At 31.5% G+C, this 23,173-nt stretch overlaps 1 protein-coding gene across 1 annotated transcript; it reads right to left on the reverse strand.

The window, feature by feature from the left end:
• Window positions 1-7,953: 7,953 nt before the first annotated feature.
• LOC112778158 (pentatricopeptide repeat-containing protein DOT4, chloroplastic-like) lies at window positions 7,954-9,846 on the reverse strand. The gene has a single exon (XM_025822511.1). It carries the CDS (start codon window positions 9,844-9,846, stop codon window positions 7,954-7,956), a length of 1,893 nt encoding a protein of 630 aa, XP_025678296.1.
• Between the last annotated feature and the right edge of the window lie 13,327 nt (window positions 9,847-23,173).

Consider the following 23,173-nt stretch of genomic DNA (forward strand, 5'->3'; position numbering starts at 1 on the left):
AAGGAGTTTACCTTTGGGTTTTTTAACCCAGAGGTGCCTTCTCTATGTTGGTCGTTGGCTCCCTGGTGAAGGGTTAGGTCCGCGTCGTTGTTTCCGGTATCTAGGTTTTCTTGTTCGGAATTAGACACTATATGACCATCTTCTGGTGAATTGTCCGCCATCACTGGTTGATCTCTTGGGTCCCCGGCAACGGCGCCAATGTTACGATGGGTAACCAGAGATTGATGGGCTGGACTCGTTAGGCTAGTCCAATCGTCTGAGGAGGGAAGCCTTCGAGCGGGTTCGCGTCTTTGAGGCCTCCGTCCGACTTGTGAGTATAAGTGAATAGGGGGTGGTACCTGCAAAGACACTCCGATGCCTAAGTCAGCAAGGGTGTAAGCAGGTTTAGAGAGTATTAGGACTTCGAGATACCTGAGGGGTGTCAGTGTATTTATAGTGGTGAACCAATAACCACCGTTGAAGTAGTTCCACCTTTTAAGGTGGATAACCGTCCCTTTATCTTAGGGAAGTTGAGATATGGCTCCTGGAAGTGGGTTGAGAGATTTTAGGGGTAGTTACTCATTTGAATGAGTGATTATCTACCAGCTAATCTTCGTCCCCGACTTCTTTTAGAGCAAGTCGTGGCGGGAACCGACTTCTTCCAGGGAAGGTCGGTGTAGGGTGAGGCTCAATCCTTTGGGTTGAGCCTTCCGCTTGGACCTGGGCCTTAGCGTTGGGCCAGGGTATGAACAATATCTATTTTCGTAAATTTGTCTAAACTATATGAGCATCTAAATGCACATTTCCACTAAAACAATATATCATAAAATATATGATATCCATATAAATAGTTTTCACATAAAAGATTTTGGGTGTTTGTTTTTTATTAATCAAATATGCATTCATTTGTGGAGTTTGTGCTAACTTGTTCACAAAACTCTTAAACACTCTAAACTTTTTTGTTTAACAAAAAATTTAAAATATTAAATTACTAACATTATCACAAAATAACTCAAGTGGCCTTTCAATTTTATTTTCATAATTTGTGACAAGTATTTGTAGTCACTAAAATAGATGCCTCTTTTAAAGGTGTTTTATATTCAAGAACTCTAGTAGAAAGAGTAATAAGTGTTTTCTCAATACCTTTCCAAAAAATTCTTCCAATGAATATATGAATATACCTGTAGTGGATCAAATTACCTAGACATTCAATAAAATCAGAACCTGAATACTAAATGATTTTTAACTGTAGTTTCTGACTTCATATGTGTGAATATGTAATGTTTTACTATAATAAAATTTGTTTATCTACTATTTAGTGATTCATTCTTAACTCACTCAAATATTTGCCAAAGATGCCAATAATGTAACACCTTATCACACACAGAGCTTTACGCTTTAGTTGTAAAATAGAGGTGGTGTGGTATTACGACCTCTAAAATAAAATATATATACATATGGTAGTTGAAAGGAAGTAATATACAAGGAGCCTTGAAGGATAGTAAAAGGAAAATCGCAAAATTAAAAGTGCAACCCTTGGGAAATACGGTTACTTGCATACGAAGAAAGTTAAAGTACATAAACATACATATATAGAAAGTGAGAATAGAAGGTCAAGGGTACAAAATAACCAAGTTCCTAACTCAGCCTGTGAAGCTAAGGCTGGCCGAAGAGTATATATATACATACATATAGAAATTCATAACAAAAAATACATAGAAGTAACCCTAGTTTTTCATAAACCTCTATGAGGTGCAAAGGTAAAATATATATACATAAGGAGAGTCTATGCATATAGATATAACAAAATAGAACAAAAATTAAAATTTCAAAAAGTCCATTTCATTGTAGAGAACTCCAGACACCTAGCGAGGTGCCTCTTGACCTGCATCTGAAAAATACAAATACCTGTATGGAATGAGAACCGGGGGTTCTAAGCATGGTAAATGTGCCGCATACATAAGATATAAAGTCCCAGAAAAGCCAGAGGCAATCCTAGAATTCCGACACTCAGATTATAAAACTTAAAGAACTAAAATAGAAATCATAAACCAGGTGGTCCTCTAAGATTCTAAACTTAATCAAAATTGTACTAAAACCCTCAAATCCTCTGCCTTTCCTCCAATCCTCCAACACCGATTAAACCACACAGACAAACAAGTAGACAATGACAAACACAGGTAGAATACAAGTACTGTAGATAGCAAATATGGCAATTAAACATGGTAATTCACAAAAGCAAGCCCAATTAATGCACAATCAAACAAAACAAGTATATGCATATGATGTATGCCTATCCTATAGCTGTTGATATCAATTGTCGGTTACATAGCTAGCCCGACATGTCCTGGTAGCTAACTGTGGATAGTTCTTATGTACACGCATTCCTAAGCTCAAAATTTATCCATGGGAAGAATCCCAAGCTCACATGGGGGAAACAACACCCCAAGCTCAATAATATCCATGGGAAGGATCCCAAGCTGACATGGGAGAAACAACACCCCAAGCTCAATAATATATATATGCATGCTCATGGGGGGACCTGGGAAGTTAAAGTGTCTGGTCATATCTTACGTACAGGAGGTCAACGAATGTCTCAAACTTTATTCAATCATAATTATGTTTCATCATTTATTCATTTATTAGCTCATATATGCATCTCAGGCATACTCGCAACATTACCGCACCTCCTCAATAAATCGTAATCATTTAACAATCAATCATATTTCATTATTCTCAATATTGCCTTATTTTCTTAATGGCCTCACCCATTACTTTCGTCATCTTATCAACTCAAGTACCTCCTTTCCTAACTTCACCTCATCACTAAACATACAACTATGATTTAGGGGATAAAAGAGTAAAAATAGAAATTTAGATGTTTAAAATTAGGTTTTAGAATATAAAAATTCACCTTGCTGAAAAACAGGGGCGTCGCGTACACGTGGACGATCTCGCATACGCGGGGGTTCATTTTGCCTTGCTCGCGTATGCAAGATGCCAAACTCGAAAGGGTTGGTCGCGTCGCGTGCAGGTAGTCGCGTACGCAATCCCTCAAAATCACTGCTCGCGTATGCATGCACCTTGCTCGCGTACGCGAAATGCCATACCCAAAAGGGTTGGTCGCGTCGCGTGCAGGTGGTCGCGTACGCAAGTTCTGCAGAAAGGGTAAAAATGCTAAGTGCTACAGAATTTCAGTTTTGCACACCGAACTTCCGACGCGCATAACTTTCTCGTTTTAAAATATTTTTCATCCGTTCTTCGAACGGCATAAACTTCACGGTCTTAATTTTGATATGAGATAAGTTTGAAAAAGATTGGAGATTCGGAAGCCGAATTATAGTTTGACAAAGTTTGACCAAAAATCAGATTTTTCACAAAATCCTTGAACCTCCATTTTCATAAAAACATAACTCATAATCATATTGACACAACAATACCCTGCACCAAAACATACCAAAACACAGCTCCACACTTTACCACCACCAATCATACCTCATTTTTGAATACATATCATTCCAACATGTTCGATCATACCAACACAATTATTAACATTCATATATCCACATTCAATATTTTTATTTATCACCATCAAAAATCATCATTCATCAATCGTTTCACCACATCAACCACATTCATATCATAAAACCATTAAATCTATCATGTCTTATCAACTCAACAAACATTGTCAACTAAAACTATCAATCAAGCTCCAAAAGTCATAATTCAATTTATCTTAGGTCGTCTAGCCTAAGTTTTCACAAGAAATTATATATTATATACGAGAAACCAAAATCATACATTGACCGATTTTCTCGTATAACCCAAAGACACCACCAATAAGCACAAAACTCAGCCCCAAGGATTCTCAACCTCGAAGATGATAGCGCCCAAAGCTCCACCAAGCATCCAATATTCACAACTATGCTCCAATTTACATATGTACTCTACCTAAATCACATTGCCACATCCATATACCAATTTCAACACCCAAACACATATAAACAAAGGATTGACTAGGGTTGATGATCCTTACCTTGTATGTGCCCCAATTAAATAAAAGCCCACTAATTCCTCAAGTCAATTTGATCCTAAAACATCCAATTAACCAAAAATCTCAACTCCCAAAACCATGAAATTTTCAAATTGGAGAAGAGAAAATAGAAAATGAAAATGTGATTTTCTTACATCATAATGTATTGGATTTTGTAGAGCTCGTCACTACGGACGCGTGGCCGAAAATGATGCAGTGATCGGAGCTCGGAACGAGAAGTTATGTGGAATTGATTGTGGTGTTAGAGTTGGAAGTTCTTCTTCCTCCTTTCGTTTCTTTGTGCAGCGTGAAACATCAATTGAGGTGCTCATATGATTAAGTGGAGTTTGGGTTGGGTTTGGGCCCGATACGGGTCCAATTTGTTCAGTTCGGTCCGTTTAGTCTAATTTTGGACCAAATTCTTTAAAATTAGTGTAAAAATTTTTATTTTAATTAGATGTATCTCATTAAACCATAAAATTTAAGTTTTTATTTTTTAAAATAATAATTAATTTATTGACTAATTATTTATTAATTTCTCGAATTTTATAAATAATGTATACAATAACTATAAGTGTACAAATTTATTATCTATCAGACTACTACTGAAACATAATAAACCTTATGCACTTTTGAACTTTATAACTTTCTTGAGGCATCTAATGAGACTATTGTTGTCTCTCTTAGAGTTGAGTATATAACATTATTTACAATTCTGCATACCGTTGACATTCAAAAATAGTAAAAATATACTTACTCCCACTGAACTAATATAAATCATCAACCACATTTATCTTAAAAGGCTATATGAGATAATAATTTGATGAAATATAAGTTATCAATGACAGAAATTTTAATTTAATTACCAAAAAAAAAAATTTATTTAAAAAATAGACTAACATTGACAGATATAACTTTAAAGTAAAATAATATATTCACACAAGCTGCATATCATATAATGGTGAGTCCATCACAAATACCTAGCACAACATTAATATTTAGTCTTTGAAAATAAATATTAATTTGTAAGTGGTATTTTAATACAGTAGTCAAACATTGATAATAAAACTTGTCAAACAATAAGTCTATTTTTGGACAAATTTATTGTTTACATGGAACCAAATAAGTATCACATATTTATTATTACAAATGCGCATATAATTTAGTCAAGTACAGAACTTTCTTTGGGTCGATCTGTACTCGCATAAACTACGCACACATAAATTCATTTAGTGCAACTTACTAAATATTCTCAATAATTTTCTGTCAAACAATAAGCCTATCTTTGGATCGACTCATTGTTCACATTAAAACATGAGAATTATACCTATTTATTACCACATATATTTTTTATCAATTGGTCAAACACCAACATTTCTATGGGTTGATTAGTGGCTGCATAATTAAATAGAAAATAAAATAAAATTCAATGCTTATTATTTGGCCAAATAATAAACTTCTTTTGGCCAATTATTATATACATAAATTAGCATTGATTTAAGTTTAATTAGTTACTCAAGTATATAGCTGCTTTCAATATGTGTATGTAATTTGGCCAAATATAGATTTTCTTTTGAGTTGATCAATATTCGCATGAATTACATATTACCATATTCTTACTGTTCTAAAATAAATCAGTTTTCAAAGAAAAAAACTACTTTAATAGCATAATGTTCAACTAATTTATCTTAAAACTAAATTTTATAAAACAGATAGTACAATAATTTAAATTGTTACTAATTTTTTTTATGTAATAAAAAAATATAAATTACAAAAAAAAAATTAAATTCCAATTGTACCTTTAGAGACTAAAAAAATATAGTCGTCACTATGCAACAAATTCAAATGCCTAAGAATTCTTGATCCACTAAAATAAAAATTAATCATTATAATTGAATCCATATAAAACATGTGAAAGTAATTTGTTAAAAAATAAAACCCACAAATATATATAAAGTTGCTCTAATAATAAAAATCCTTATTCACATAATACGAGGCAACAAAATTAAGAAGTCCTATCTATATGTTAATTAAAATTATTCTTTACAAATCTTGAGAACAAATCAAGCTTTTATATATACACCGGAAAAAAAAATTGTAAAAAAAATCAAATCCACGAAGGAAATTAAAGGTTTTTTTTAATAACCATTTTTTTTCATTTATATCATGCACAACAACAACAGTATTGCAAAAGAGAGCACAAAAAATATATATAAATCCTTATCAAAAGGTTTACATTTAATGTCAATTAGCCTTTCATAAATCAAAGATATAAATCTAATGTCATTATCTTCTTAGGAAACCTATTTATTGATTTTAAGAAACAAGTTACCAATAAAGGCAAAGGCCTTTCATTTAGAGATCAAAGACAATGCCTTTTCTATTTTTTTTTAATTATTATTATTTTTTGATGATTTAACATAGATGACTCTGATACTACTTATTCAAAATTTTAAAAAAAATTTAATTCTAAGACCATCTATATTAAATTATTAAAAAAAATAATTGAGAGTGAAAGTATATCTGAATTTGTGAACATAATTAAAAGAATTTAGTTATTTAATTATTCAGGTCAAATTTAACTGTAGGACAATATTAAACTTATTTAAATTTTTTTGGGACATAAATAGATCATTTGAAATATTAGAAACCAAATTAAAATTTATTTCAAACGTTGAAAACCAAAATAATACTTTATTTTTTTTTATTTATGTAGCATGATTGAAAAGTAAAACATCCATTATAAGTCATATAAATATATATGGATTATGAAAATAGTATAATTCTATTTATTTTTAATACTGTTCATGTTTATTTCTTTAGATAGTGAATATCTATTTCTTGTTCTTAACACTTATTTATGTTTGTTTTAATAAGTCATAGACATTCCATGGTTTTATGTTCTTATTAGCCGCTTCAATTTATGGGAACTCTTTTTCTCTAGAAAAACCTATACGTACTGCATGTAACTTTTAAATCAAATATAAACTGCTACGATACACCACTAATAAAGCGAGCAAATATAATTAAGATTTGTTTGGTTTAGTTTTCTCAAAATGTTATAGAAATCATGTTTGGTTATTCATTTTTGTTTTCGAGTTTGTAAATGTTTGAAATTACAAATTAAAAAGACGTTTTTTTTTTTGTTTTTAGTTTTGGACTATGACAAATTTGCAACTTTAAACTTTACTTTTTTTTTTTAGTTAAACTCTAAGGTGGTCTCTAAGCTTGATTGTATGTATAAAAATAGTTTCCAACATTCCAATTGCACTACCTACATTTTTTAGATTGACAAAAGTATATCATGATAGTCCATTATGGTGTGATAAGTCACTTGATAAAAAACGACTAAGAGACTAACATAATATACTTTTGGATTCCGCTAGGGAGACTGAGTTACAAAATGAACATTCCGTACTATTTAGAATAACCATCCGAGTACTAGGGATAACAAACATCTTCCCAAAAGATTAAATTGATTTTGGGGTTCACCAAAGATCTAACTCTTGATCTTTCAGATCTAGCGCTCTAATACCATATCATGATACCACTCATCTCAAAAGTTTCAGTTGATGGAAAAAAGTAACACTAATAATTATATCTCTAATAATCCATAAACCTCCATTGTACACATTGTACAAGTATTCTATTGGCTCCTCATACTTTCCCTATACTTTTGTCAATCTAAGAAATGTAACTACTACAGTTAAAATCTCGAGAATTATTTATCGTAAGAGACCAATCTCGGGGACTATTTAGGTTTATCTCTTCGTTTTCAATACTCTCCTCTCCCCTTCCCCTCTCATCCAACTCAGCAGCAATGAGAAACGGAGAAAGTATCTGAGTTATATTTGAAGGGAAAAAAAAAAAACCTTCCTAACTAGATAGTAAATTTTGGATGAATGTAGTATGCAAGAATTTCGTTTCACACAAGAGGTTGATCATCGACATGGGAATAAATCCTCGGGCTCTTCAGGCAAACAATCTTCACCTTTCATCACCGAAACTAAACTATCCAAAATCTCTTCAATCTTTGCAAACTCTGGATGAAATTTACTTGTAGCATGAAAAACATGGATTTTGTGCCCAATCTGAATCCAACTACTTGCTGGTTTTTTCTCCAGTCCTTTATCCTTAATCATGCTTCTCACCTTTGACATGTTTTTCCATTGTTCCCTAGACGCATATAAATTTGAAAGAAGCACATAATGGCCAGGATCTTCAGCATTCAATTGAAAGATATGTTCAGCTAGGATCTCGGCCAGCTCTACTTTGTTGTGAATTCGACAAGCGCCAAGTAAGCTTCCCAAAACATTGGTATTGGGAGTCACAGGCAACGTTGTTATGAACTTGTATGCGCCATCAATGTCTCCAGTTTTACCAAGAAGATCCACCATACAAGAGTAGTGCTCCATATCCGGCTCAATAGCATAATCATGAATCATGGAATTATACAACTGCCAAGCTTTTTCAACTAGACCTGCATGGCTACAAGCGGATAATAGTGCGATAAATGTGACTTTATTCGGTCTAATTCCCGCAATCTTCATCTGATCATAAAATGCCAAACCCTTTCCTCCTAATCCATGAGCTCCACAAGTAGAGATTATGGTGTTATATGTTACAACATTCTTTACCATCATCTGGTTGAAGACCTTTACTCCAAGATCAAGAAATCCACATTTGCCATACATATCTATCAAAGAATTTCCAACGTTAGTCTTTAATATTAGATTACTTTTGGTTGCATAACCATGAATCTCCTGTCCCTGCCTAAGAGCTCCCAATTTGGTACACACAGGAAGAACACTTACCAAAGTAATGGAATTAGGCCTATGTTGAGTTCCCCAAATTTCTCTGAAGGTAGAAAGTGCCAAGTCAAAATTGCCGTCTAAGTTATATCCCGCAATCATCGTATTCCACAGCATAATATCCTTATCTGACATGTATTCAAATGTTGTTTCTGCTTCCTTCATGGAACCACAATTAGAGTACATATCAATCAATGTGCTTACCACTATTGGATCCAATACAAGCCCTTCTTTAAGAACATAGTTATGTATCTCCTTCCCCTGTTTCAACAATCTGAGTTTTCCTAATGCAGGAAGAACACTTGAGACAACAATTTCATTTGCTTTCAGCCCTATATTTACCATTCTACGAAGCAGTTCATAGCTCTCTCGGTATAAGAAATTCTGTGAGTACCCTGCAATCAAGGTACTCCAAGAAACCCTATCCCTACAAACCATGTTGTCGAATAAGAAACGGGCCTCAAATGGATCACCACATTTGCAGTACATGTCAATGAGAGCATTGGAAACATACAAATCACTGTCAAAGCCACTCCTCACAGCACATCCTTGCAGCGCCATTCCCAATTCGGCATCCTCCAATTTGCTGCATACCGGTAAGAGAGATGCTACAATCACCGAATCAGGCTTCAAACTATCCGATCTCATCCTCCTAAAAAGCAAAACCGCTTCAACCAACTCACCATTCCACACCGCCCCGCATATCATGGCAGTCCAAGAAGCCAAGTCTTTTTCCAGCATTTCATCAAACACCTTACGTGCGTCTCCCAAGCTGCCACACTTAGCAAACATATTGATCATAGAACACAATACATAAGCATTAGGCCTTATATTATGCTTCACCTCATTGTATATGATTGTCTCTCGAACCCATCTTCCATATTCAATTGCACGCAAGGAAGAACATGCCTTGAGAACAATTGGGTAGGTGTAGTTATCAGGTTTCACCCCTTGGTTGAGCATAGAGTTATAGAGCTCAATGGCTTGTGTGTAGTGACCAACACAAAGCATGGCCCGAAGCATTGCATTCCAAGCAACATTGATCTTGTGGGGCAGTTCAGAAAAGACGAGGTACGCATGTTTGATGTGAGAGAAGCTAACATAAGCATTGATGATTTGAGAAGCAAAAGAGTTGTTATGTGGGGCTATGTTTGGGTGGAAGAAGCCAAGGACAAGAAGAAGAGCATGGAGTTTTCTTGCTTCAAGAAGATTGGAGGGAGAATTGAGATGATGGAAGGAGGGTGTAGTAATGGGAATGGGAAACGAGTGTTGTGGAGTAATTATGGAAACGATAGTATTAGCATTAGTTGGTAGCCTTGTTCGAAACAACATAGTCTAGCATCGACAATGATATCATAGGAGATGGAACAAACTTCTTATACCTGCTTGTTTCTATTAAATTTTTTTTCCCTAAAAAAAGTATTTTTTAAAAAAATAAACTACTTTTATTTTAGACACCTAGCATTCCCTTTATTTGTCGAAATATAAAGAGGTAATTATGTCATATAGTATATTAATTTGAGGTTTTAATTCTTTATAAGAAAATTTTTTTGTTGTTGTTAGGCTTTTTTATTAGTAGATGCATTGGATTGGTAATGTAAAGAATTGATCCAAGCATAATAATAATAATAATAATAATAATAATAATAATATTTTTGTTAGAATATTTGGTGATGATCATTTTTTGTGTCGTTTAAATATTCTATTTTTTATGTGATATTAACGATGCGTATGTCTAATGTGTTTAGATTTGTTTACGTTGATAAGAAAAAAAAAATTCTATTTTTGATGTTTAATGTTATTTAGTTCATGTTAATAAAAAAATTATATTTTTATATTTTTTATTGAGTATTTAATTTGTGACGTCAATAATATTAATAATTAAAGCTTGATATATTTAATTTTGAATAATGCATTGTTATTGTCCATGCTAATATTAAAATTTTTTATTTTTAGATTTTAATTTTTCATGTTAATAATGAATTAAATTATATTCATGAATTAAAATATTATTATCTTGTATGCTTTAATTTTTTTGTATTAAATATGCTATCGTAAGTAAAGTTAAATTATATTCAGGACTTAAAAAGGAAAAATAATTTTTGTTAGTATTTTGTAATTTGATGATTTTGATCTTTTATTTTTTATAAAAAAATTTGAAGAGCTCAGTAAATGTAAAGTAATTAATGAATCATTAAAAGTTTAAAAAAATAGTGAATTTGTGAGAAAATAAATTAATATATATATATATATATATATATATATTGGATTTAAAAACAAGGATAATTTATATTAATAAATTGATTGGAGACTAAAATTATACAGATTTTTTGAATAAAAATTGGTTTTATATACGTCCTAAATAGATTTATATAAATCGAATTTCGATTTATTATGTACATGATATGTATAGTAAATCGAATACATACATAATAAATAAGTATGAATTAAAATAAAAAATTTATTATAATTAATTTTTTCTTTTAATTCATACATTAAAATTTTTTAATGTATTATTAAAATAAAATTTGTATTTAAGGTTTATAATAATAATTTATAGTTGTATGAATATAAAAAATGAAAATAGTAAAATATAAAGATTATTATTTATATTACAAATTCAAAAAATATATATTTAGAATCAAATTTTTGTATAGACACTAAATACTTATATATTAAAAATAACATAAAAAATAATGGATAAAACAAAAAATGAGACAGGAAGACAAATTCTTTTGAAGGAGGAGTGATAATAGATTTTTTTTTTTTTTTGCTTACTTTATAAAAAGAAGTTGGGACACTCTTGGAGGTAAGTTTTGTTTCAGACGAAGTCTTAACACTCACTACATCTTCAATTATTATTATTATTATTGTTGTTGTTGTTATTGTTGTTGTTGTTACAAAAATGTTAGAGGACTATCAAAATTATTATTTTTAATTATTAATTAGTTATCAATGTTTAAAAGTATGTGATAGAATATGTTGTTGCATTACTAGACTAAAATAACTAAACTAAAAAAATTGAGTTAATAACTAAATAATAATAAAAAATAATAAATTCTGATGACTTTTCATCATCATCATCATCATCATCATCATCATCATCATCATCATCATCATCATCATCATCATCATCATCATCATCATCATCATCATCATCATCATCATCATCATCATCATCATCATCATCATCATCATCATCATCATCATGCTTGGATCAATTCTTTACATTACCAATCCAATGCATCTACTAACAAAAAACCCCAACAGCAACAAAAAGATTAATCCAATTCTTATAAAGGATTAAAACCTCAAATTAATATACTACCTGGCATAATTACCTCCCTATATTTCGACAAACATTCTGTCCACTGATACTTCGGCTCAGTTGATCTTTTTCCTGTCACATCAACACGCGTCTCTTATATATTGTGTCCAACTCATTTCAGCAAGTGCTGGAAAAAAAATTATTTCAGCATCATAGCATTACCCTTTTATTTATTACACCATCTTTACAATATCAAAAAAATTAACGGCTAGATATTTGTGTTACAGAAAAACTCTACATCCATAAACTTTCTTCATCCAAACTATCCAAGTAATTTCTTCCATACGCGTCTCCCCCACTCCATCACTCGTTTGTCATACACGCGCCTCATATAACGTAAACCTTCTACTGCAACCTAAACCTTGTTCTCTTCTCACGTTTTTGTTCTTCTTCTTCTTCTTGAACGTAATAAGCTTCGTTGTTCTCCTCTGTTCGCATTTTATTTATTGTTCTTTTTCTTCTTCTTTGCTCGCGTTCTTCATTATTGATCTGCATTGAATTCAACGTAATAAGCTCTGTCGTTCTTCTTCTTCTTTGATCTTCACTTCTGAATCGAAACAATGAATGATTCAACTTCAAATCAGTTGAATGAGAATGATTTCGTTTATTCTTCTGAAACGAATCATGCTGATGAAGTTTGGATTATTCAATTTCACATAGAATTGAATGGAATGCAATTGTTAATTTTATTTGAATTGAATTCAATAGACGTAGATGTTTTTGAATCTGAATTGAATTGATAATATCTAAATTGTAGACAGAGGTGTTTCGAATTTAATTTTGTATAATAGATTATGTTTCGTTCATTAAGTACTATACAATTGTTTCACCGTGAGTACCTGTTCGATTCGATATGTAGAAAGGAGTTTGAATTTAATTTTTTATACTAGATTTTGTTTCGTTCACTTAGTACTATAGAGTTGTTTCACCATGAGTATGTGTTCAGTTCGATATGCAGAAAGGAGTTTGAATTTGAATATATATATGGATTATATTTCGTTCACTGAGTAATATATAATTGTTTCATCGTAATGACTTTTTCGGTTCACTATGCAAACTAGTTGTGTTGTGGATGAAAAATTTGTCCCAAAGGTAGGGATGATTTTCACGACACTAGAAGAAGATGAAAAGTTTTACAAACATTATTCCAAACTTGTTGGTTTTTCTACCAAAATAAGGAACACGACTCGGGATGGAGACAAGATTAAGAATCAACTAATCGTAGGCAGCAGAGAGGGGAGGTGGAAATCCAAGATATCTCCAACTCTGAAGACAAATCCTTCAGCCAGGTTAAACTGTCCAGCCAGGATTTTATTCAAAGCGCTAGTTACACTATCCACTGAACTGTATGAAAATAAGAACAAATTTTATTCAAAACCTTAGTTACACTGTAAAAATGCAATCAGAATACGTCGATATACTAAATAAAGCAAATCAATCCAGTAAACCTAAAATGCAACTAGGAGAAACACTATATTGCAAGATTTCAAATGAACAGTAGTTTTTCTCATACCTTTATCAGTCTTTGTTGCTGCTTTCGTTTGTTTTTACTTGTTTCTTGCGAAATCTTCTCGTGATTCTTCTCCAGTAGTGGTTTTTGCACAAAACTTGAGTGAAGTTTGAGTGATTTTGAGAGAGATTCGAAGAAAATGAGTGGTTTCATGTTGAGGAAGAAGTAACATTTTTTCATAATGAGCGCGAAGAAAGCAAGAGGCGTTTCGTGTCTTTTGCGCGTGGAATCACACTTCATTAATGCGCGTAAGTGGATTTGGGCTTGGGCCAATTTGAATATATAGATGTGTAGCATGACTGTTTGTGTTAAAAGTATAACTTATTTAGTTAACTATATTTTAAATAAAGATAATATTTTTATAACATACCAAAATCAAAGTTTATAATTATCATCTAATAATAAAAAATATCTTTATACAAAAATAATTATAAATTTTTTATTAAAATATTTATTTTTATTATATTCTAAATATATTTAAATACATCTTGTTCAAATATTTTTTATAAAAAAGTAAATCATTTTTTTATAAATCAATAATATCTTGATTTTAAAAAATAAAAGCAAAATATTTTTTTAATTTTTTATTAAAATATTTTTGCTATTATCAATAATTACATTTATGGTTTTATTTTTTCTCATCAAACCTAAGTTTTGCGTCCAAATCCTAATTTTCGATTATAATCATTCAATCCTAATTTTCTGTGCACATATGTATACTCATATATATATATATATATATATATTTTTTAATTCTAATTTTCTATCATCATTATTTCTAGTCATATTACGAGTATATTAAAAATCAAAATCAGTTACTTATATAAAATAACATTAAAAATAGAGTATATATCTATTTTGGTCCTCAAAGAATTTTAAATTAGACATTTTAGTCCCTAATTAAAATTAATTACTCGATTGGTCCCTAACAATTAATTCCGTCAGTCACTTAGGTCCTTGGCTCCGTCAACTCTAACGGAAGACAAAATGGTCCCTGAAAACTCTAACATGGGTCAAAATAATCCCTGACAACTCTAACAAGGGACAAAATTATTCCTGACCCCTTTATTCGAAAACGACACTGTTCTTCCCCAATTTTTATCATATCTCGCATAACCCTAACATTCATACTCTCCTTCTTCACCTTCACAGTCTTCTTTTCCATCTTTTCCTTGCTCATCTTTAACTCCAAGATTAAGCCATGGTGTAATTGTCACACGTGTTGCACCTACTTCAACATGATATGGATCACACACTTCCTAAATCTTTATGACTGGTACATCTACCTCCTCTGCATTTCACCCATCAAAAGCATTCACTTCCACGTCTTTGATAACATCACCTCCAACCCCGACAACATCTACGACACCCTCAAGACCAAGTTCCGCAACTACTCCAAAGGCACGCCATTCTCCGCTCTCCAGCAAGCAATATAGATTGTTGGACATTAGGACATCATGAGAAGATTCTCCTTCGACATCATATGCAAATTCTCATTTAAAATAGACACCGAGTGCTTCATTCCTTCTTTTCCGGAGTCTTAACAAATGACTTGCTGTCTGGATTCATGGGATCCATCGAAGACGACAACTAGTTGAGAGACATAAGCATTAGTTTCCTGAGTATGAATTGGTTGAGAATAAATTGAGAATTTTTTTTCTTTTTTTAGATAATTACATCTCCACCCAATTCCAAACAAAGTGGGCGTAGTTCCAAAAAATAATAAAAAAAAACAGAGTAATAACTACAAAAAAAACATAAAAATTAGCATAAAACAGCAAACAGGGAGTAAAAGAATATAATGATTTTAGCTCCTCCAAAGACACTTCAAGATGAACCCGATCAGTTATACAACATCAAATCATGATCATTCTCCTTCCAACTTTTACTCTGCAGAATTATTGGCCTTTTTCATAGATCAGTAAATCATGCATCAAAGATCAACTTCATATGTCTTCTTATTCACCTTAGACTTGATATTTGCACTCATAAGTACATCAATTACTCCTATATTGTCGATCTTGACACCATCGATTTGTGCATTCTACAACTTCCTCCTTTAACTTCTCTAATACCAACACTCTATTATTAAAGACAATGTTATTTTTACATCTCCATGTGCACCATATTACAGAAAAAAATAACACCATCCACACTTCCTTCATATCTTTCCTTATCTTTCTATTCATCCACACCTCAAAGCATTCTTTGGTGGTTCCTGGCCAAACCCAAATCACACTCCAATCCACCAAGATTGATCCCCACAACTTCCATATACGATCACATGAAAAAAACAAGTGATGTACCGTCTCTAATTTATCCTTACATAAGACACAAAAGGATTCCGCTTCTGGTACAATCTTAAACTTACATAATCTATCTCTAGTATTCAATCTTTCTAAAATTATAAACCACATCAGCAACTCAACCGTGGAGGATTTTTTCTTGTGAACATTAAATTTATAGAGCGTGCATTGTGTAGTTTGAAGTTACAGTGTTAGACTGTTAGTGTTATGCGAGATATGATGGAAATTGGGAGAGAACAGTGTCGTTTCCGAACAAAGGAGATCAGGGACCATTTTATCCCTTGTTAGAGTTGTCAGGGACTATTTTGTCTTCCGTTAGAATTAACGGAGTAAAAGACCTAAGTGACTGACGAAATTAATTGTTAGAGACCAATTAAGTAATTAATTTTAGTTATGGACTAAAATGTCCAGTCTAAAATTCTTTGAGGACCAAAATGGATATATACTCTTAAAAATAAGTTAAATAATATATATATATATATATATATATATATATATATATATATATATAATTAACATAATATATATACTGGATTAATTAACATAGATAATGTTTATATGGGTAAAAAACATATGAATAATTGTAATAATATTTATAAAATAAAATAAGTACAGATAAGTGATATATCAAAAATACTTGATTATACTGGATTCTTGAGATATTTTTTTTGAAAAAATTTTCTGCTAAAATGTTCAGGTCTTTTCTAAAAATTATTTTAATGGTATGATCTATAAGCTCTTCTCTCTCTATCTCTTTTGAAATCTCCTCTCGAGTTCTCTTTTTCTATCTCTTTTCTTTTTGTTTTCAAATTCTTGCTTTTTAGAAAAGATCCCTTTTCCAAATTTTTTTCTTTTAGATCCTTTTTTTTTCTCCCTTTTTTATTTTCGTCCCCTTCTGCAATGATTTGTTCATGATATTTATTAAAAAAATACTCTTCCATCGATGCAGATTAAAAGAAAAATTTCATCACCTACATATATTTTGGTCAGTATTTATAATGATAACTTGCAGATAAATTAATGACTGAATGTTTTGTTTTTTAAGATTTTGGTGCTGTTAATTCTTTTAAAAGATCTATCTCTGACTTTATCCTACTGCTAGCTACTATTTGTGATTTTTTATATATTTTTATTTATATTTTTTTTATAATAATGTAATTAAAAAGATATAACATTATTTTTGTAATTTTAATAATTTTATACTTTTTTATTTTTTTCAAGATAATAATAATAATAATAATAATAATAATAATAATAATAATAATAATACGTAATTATCTGGACAATTTTAAATTTTAACATTCATTAGTCCATTATTTATTTTTTGAAATTGCCAATATCTTTTAGGAAGTTTTAACTAACATTTGAATTTTTTTTCCCCTTTTGACCCGATTCCCGCTGTGTGCAGACATAGATGAATAAAAAAAAAATGAGTATAAGGCCAAAAATATACTAACCTTTTACTTTTGTAAACTTTTTTCTTTTCTTATTTGCTAAATTCTAATTATAATATATCTCATTATCTCTATCCCTGAAAACAAATTTAAAAAATTAATGTTAATAAAATACAAAACTAAGCAATATATCTCAATTTTGTTTCTTCTTACTTGCTAGTTTAAGTAGTTTTAACGAGTATATGTGTTACTATATCATCTATTTTGGGTATGTCTAAAACAAGCTCAACAATTATATGCTTATTAAATGAGCCACATTTATATAGGTCATTAGATTTTATTAGATGAAAATTAAAGACTAATATAAAAGAAGAGCATTGATAGACTCTAATAAATATAAAATATTCTAATACATAAATAAATACTTTAAATGACAATACTTTAATACACAATATTTTAAACGGCAACAGAATCTTTTATTCTTAAATAATTAAATATAAAATATATAAATATAAAATATATGAGCATTTTTATTTAATAAAATTAATTATTCAGCAAAACTTTTTTATAATATTAAAAAATTATATTAAAATTATATTTTAAACTGTAACATAAAAATATAAAATTATTAAAATTTTATTTTATATTATTTAATAAATAATTCGATTATTATATTCAAAATTTATTAACTAACTACTTTTATTAAAGATATTATTATATAATATAATTTTTTATAAAAATATTTTAAAAAATAATTTATTTAAAATATTATATATAATACATGAAAGTATTAATTTTTTTATTTTTTATTTTTTTATAAAAGCAGAATAAATAATATTATTTTAAATACATGCCTAAATAAAAAAGTTAATATTTTTATGTATTATATATAACGTTTTAAATAAATTTTATTTTTACAAATATTTTGATAAAAAATTATATTATATAATAATATATTTAACAAAGTAATTAGTTAATAAATTTTAAATATAATAAGCTAATTATTTCTCAAGTAATATAAAATAAACTTTATTTATTTTATATTTTTATGTTGTAGTTTAAAATATCATTTTAATATTATAAAAAAAATTGTATAATAATTAATCTTAATGAATATAAAAACTTATATTTTTTATTTATTTATTTTATATTTTTTAGAACAAAAAATTTCTATCTTTATGTAATAAAATATGTGATAATCTTCTTTATATATATATTAGGGTGGTAAAACGGGTCGAATCTGTCGAGCCGACCCACCGACCCACTAAAAAGGTGGGTCGGGATAGAATTTGAAACCTGTCAAGTTAAAAAAATTCACCAAATTATGTATATATGTTTTAATTATGTGACTTTATTTATTTTATTTTACAATTTCGTATATATGTTTAAATTATGTGACTTATTTTTTAAAATAAAGATGGTTCTATTGACAAATATTATTTTGAATAATTTTATTGAAATTAAAAATAAAAAAAAGATAGTAAAAAAATATATTATAATTTGACTATTTTTTTATTTGTATTTAATTGTTTAATTATTATTTTTTAGTTAATTTTAATTAATTTTATTTTTCAAAAAAAAAATAAAGTCAAACGGCTAGCATTTTGTAACCACTTTAGTTGGCGGGGCGGGCCGGCCCGTCCCGCTTATGGTGCGGGCCTAGGCGAGGCGGGCAGGTTGAGGCGGGCCGGCCCACATTGCCACCCCTAATATATATACTATCCAGTAATTTTTTTATATATTAAATAATTATAATCATATAATAACATTGAAATAAGAAAACATATTAAATCTGTTACAGTATAACTATTTAAAATATCATTTTAATATAATTTTTTAATATTATAAAAAAAATTTGCGAGTTTGGCGAATTTTTTTAATTTGACAGGTTTCAAATCCTAGTCTGTAACACCCTGGCACGCTAAGTTTTACGCTTAAGTCGTAAAATAGAGATGGTGTGGTATTACGACCTCTAAAATAAAATGAGTACATATAATAGCAGAAGATTTATAATATGCTAGGAGCCTTGAAGAATAGAGGAAACAAAAATCGCGAAATAAAAGCGCAACGCTTAAGGAACGAGTTAACTAGCGTACTAAGAAAACCATAACTATTAAACATAAGATAACAGAAGTGGAAATAGAGTGCCAAAGATACAAAATAACAAGCTCCTAACTCAGCCTGCGAAGTCAAGACTGGCCGGAGAATATTTACACATATATACATACATATCCAAAACCCAAAAGAACACATACACAATCCTGCCTCTCCATAAACCTCTAAGAGGATCAAAAAGAATAAGTCATACGGAGAGAAAGCTAAGTACATATATATACATCATAGTATAACAAAATATCCCAGTAACCACTCCGCTTCAAGAGTCCAGACGCCTAACGAGATGCCTCTCGACCTGCATCTGAAAAACAACAACATAGTATGGAATGAGAACCGGAGGTTCTCAGTATGGTAAAGGTGCCACACACATAATATATAAGGTCTTGGGAATGCCAGAGGCAATCCTAGAACGCCGACACTCAGATTATAGAGCTTAAAGTATTAAACAGAAGCCATAAAAGGTGGTTTCCTAAAAATATTTAATCATAACTTAACTTAACCTTAAATCTAAGTCCTATACTGCCATTCCTCCATACCTCCAACTCCATCATGCATTTTCACAAACAAATAGACAGATGAAGGCAAACACAAGAAGTTTACAACTACTGCAGGTAACAGATACACATTTAGCATGGCAAATACAGATAGGCACACTCAATTAGAGCACAAGCAAGTAATTCAAGTAATATGCATATGAAGCATGCCTGTCCTATGGCTGATGAGGCTCATCTGTCGGTTATCCAGCCAACCCGACAAGTCTGAATTGTCCTTAGACGGTCCCCCGACGTGCATCCCCAAGAGTCTATGCATAGATTTTTCTCAAATAATCAATATTGCTCAATGGGAATAACATTCCCGGGAATTTATATAGTGCCCGGTCACACTTACGTCGTAGGGTCAACAGAGTATCGAGTTTTCAACCTGGTACACGTGGTGGCAAGCCACGGCACTTAATCCAGGGAATCTCGTATCTCAGATTATTCAAATTCATAAGCCATATAAATAATTCAATTATAATTCATCAACATCCACATCATTCTCAATCGCATTTCATTCATCATCATACATCAATCATATTCAATCCTTATCCTTCATTATCACACCTCCCATTCCGTCCATCAATAGTTCCAATTCAGAACATAATCCATTCTTTTCTAAATGAATCAAACTTAAAACATACTCATTTTCTTAATAACTCAAAATCAAACTATATAACCTTTAAATCTAAATCTTTTTAAATAATCATATAAACAAAATCTCTAATTTTTTATAAAATTTTGGCAGCATCTCCTCTAAAACTCGGACTTTGCCACCCTTTTCGGGTCCAAACCTGCTTTCTTTTCAATTCAACATACCCTTTCTCATCATCATAACAATCACCACAATAAATCTACTTCAGATCAACAATTAAACTCATACAATATTCAAATCCAACAACCAAAATTCAACTAAGAATCATAGTTCACAAATCCTAGGCTTTTAACACAAATACCTCAAATCAATAATTCACCAAATCATTAGTTAATAACTAATTATCCAATAAACTTCAACCAAATATATATTCATCGACAAATTACTAAACATTAAACATACACCTGCATTCCAACTTATCCTATGGTCATCTAGCCTAAGTTTTCACAGAACATTATATATTAAATGCAAGAAACTTAAACCATACCTTGGCCAATTTCCACGTAACGACCAAAGCTATTTATTCAAAACCAAGACAGCCCGTCAAAACTCAACTAATCCGCTTCCTCCAAGTTCCAGTATTCACAATTTCAAGCTCCAATTATTTATTCACAACCTAATACACATTCATAACACATATACATCCAATTTAATACTCAAAGCTCAAATTCAATGAAAATAAAATAGAATTATCGTATCTTTACCTTACCCAAGCTTCACATAAACAAGAGTGAACGTTTCTCTCAAGCTAATTGGATCCTAAAACATCAAAAATCAAAGAAATTTAACAAACTCGAAAATTGGGGGAAATGAAAGGCTAAAGTGAAATAGCAAGTTACCTATGAAATTGTTCCGGTAAAAATGTAGACCTCAACGCGGTGAACGCGTGGCCGCAAACGGTGCGGCGATTGGAGCTCGGACGGAGAAGTTACGGCGTACGAAAGATTGCCGTAAGGGTTCGGTGAAGTTTTCGTTCTTCCCTCCCCTTTACGTGCTGCAACTACGCTTCTGTTAAATAAAGGGGAAGAAATGATTTGGGCTCACTTAAAAGGGCTGGTCCGGTTGGACCGATAGCCCGGTTCGGGTCCGGTTCAACCGGTTCGGTCCTTTCGGTCCAATTTTGGACCGTTTTCTTCGAAATTAGTGTCAAAATTATCGTTTCGATGAGCTCTACCCTAATTCAATATAATATTCACATTTATAATCCTCCTTATTAAAAACTAATTTATTGACTAATTATCTACTAATTTAATCGGGGTTTACATTCTACCCACCTAACAAAGAATTTTGCCCTCAAAATTCAAATCTAGTTACCTGAAAAGAGATGTGGATAGTCCTTTCGCATATCTGATTCGAGCTCCCAGGTATGTTCCTCGATACCAGCTCAACTCCAAGCTACTTTTACCAATGATACTTCCCTTCCTCGTAATCGTTTAACGCTGGTGTCATCAATTCTTATCGGGGCTACTGGAAGTGTTAGATCTTCTCTCACTTGGATTGGTTCTGGTTCTAGAATCAGGAGTATACTTCCCAAGCTACGATACATGAAATACATCGTGCAAATTCGAAAGGTACGGCGGTAAGGCAATTCTATAAGCTACTGGTCCAATTCTCTTCAGAATCTCAAACGGTCCAATATAACGGGGATTCAGTTTCTTGGTCTTAATAGCTCTTCCCACTCCAGTGGTTGGTGTAACTTTCAAAAAGACATGTTCTCCTTCTTCGAATTCCAAAGGCTTTCGCCTCTGGTCAGCATAGCTCTTTTGGCGGCTTTGGGCTATAAGTATTCGACTACGAATCTTCTTTATCTGTTCAGTAATTTCAGCTATCATCTCAGGCCCTAATAAACTCCTTTCTCTAGTTTCATACCAACACAACGGAGACTGACATTTTCTGCCATACAGAGCCTCATATGGAGCCATTCCGATGCTCGCATGATAGCTATTATTATAAGCAAACTCTACTAATGGCATATACCGATCCCAGCTCGCTGGCTGGTCTAAAACACAAGCCCTTAGCATATCCTCCAAGGTCTGAATAGTTCTCTCTGATTGACCATCTGTCTGAGGGTGATACGCAGTACTCAAGCTTAACTGAGTCCCAAATGCACGCTGAAAAGCTCCCCAGAATCTTGATGTGAAGCGAGGATCCCTATCAGATATAATGGTAGAAGGCACGCCATGCAACCTGACAATCTCTTTAATATACATTCGAGCCAATTTCTCCATTGTGCAACTTATTCGGATAGGAAGAAAGTGAGCTGATTTTGTTAGTCGATCCACAACCACCCAAATAGCGTCACAACCAGATCGGGTTTTAGGCAAACCTATCACAAAATCCATTGCAATACTCTCCCATTTCCATTGTGGAATCTCCAAAGGCTGAAGGGTTTCTGATGGTCTCTGATGCTCAATCTTAACCTTCTGACACGTTAAACATTTAGATACATGTAATGCCACATCATTCTTCATCCCTGGCCACCAGAAAATCGCTTTCAGATCTTGAT

This window comes from Arachis hypogaea, chromosome 19, assembly GCF_003086295.3.
Source record: "Arachis hypogaea cultivar Tifrunner chromosome 19, arahy.Tifrunner.gnm2.J5K5, whole genome shotgun sequence".
Lineage (NCBI taxonomy): Eukaryota > Viridiplantae > Streptophyta > Magnoliopsida > Fabales > Fabaceae > Arachis > Arachis hypogaea.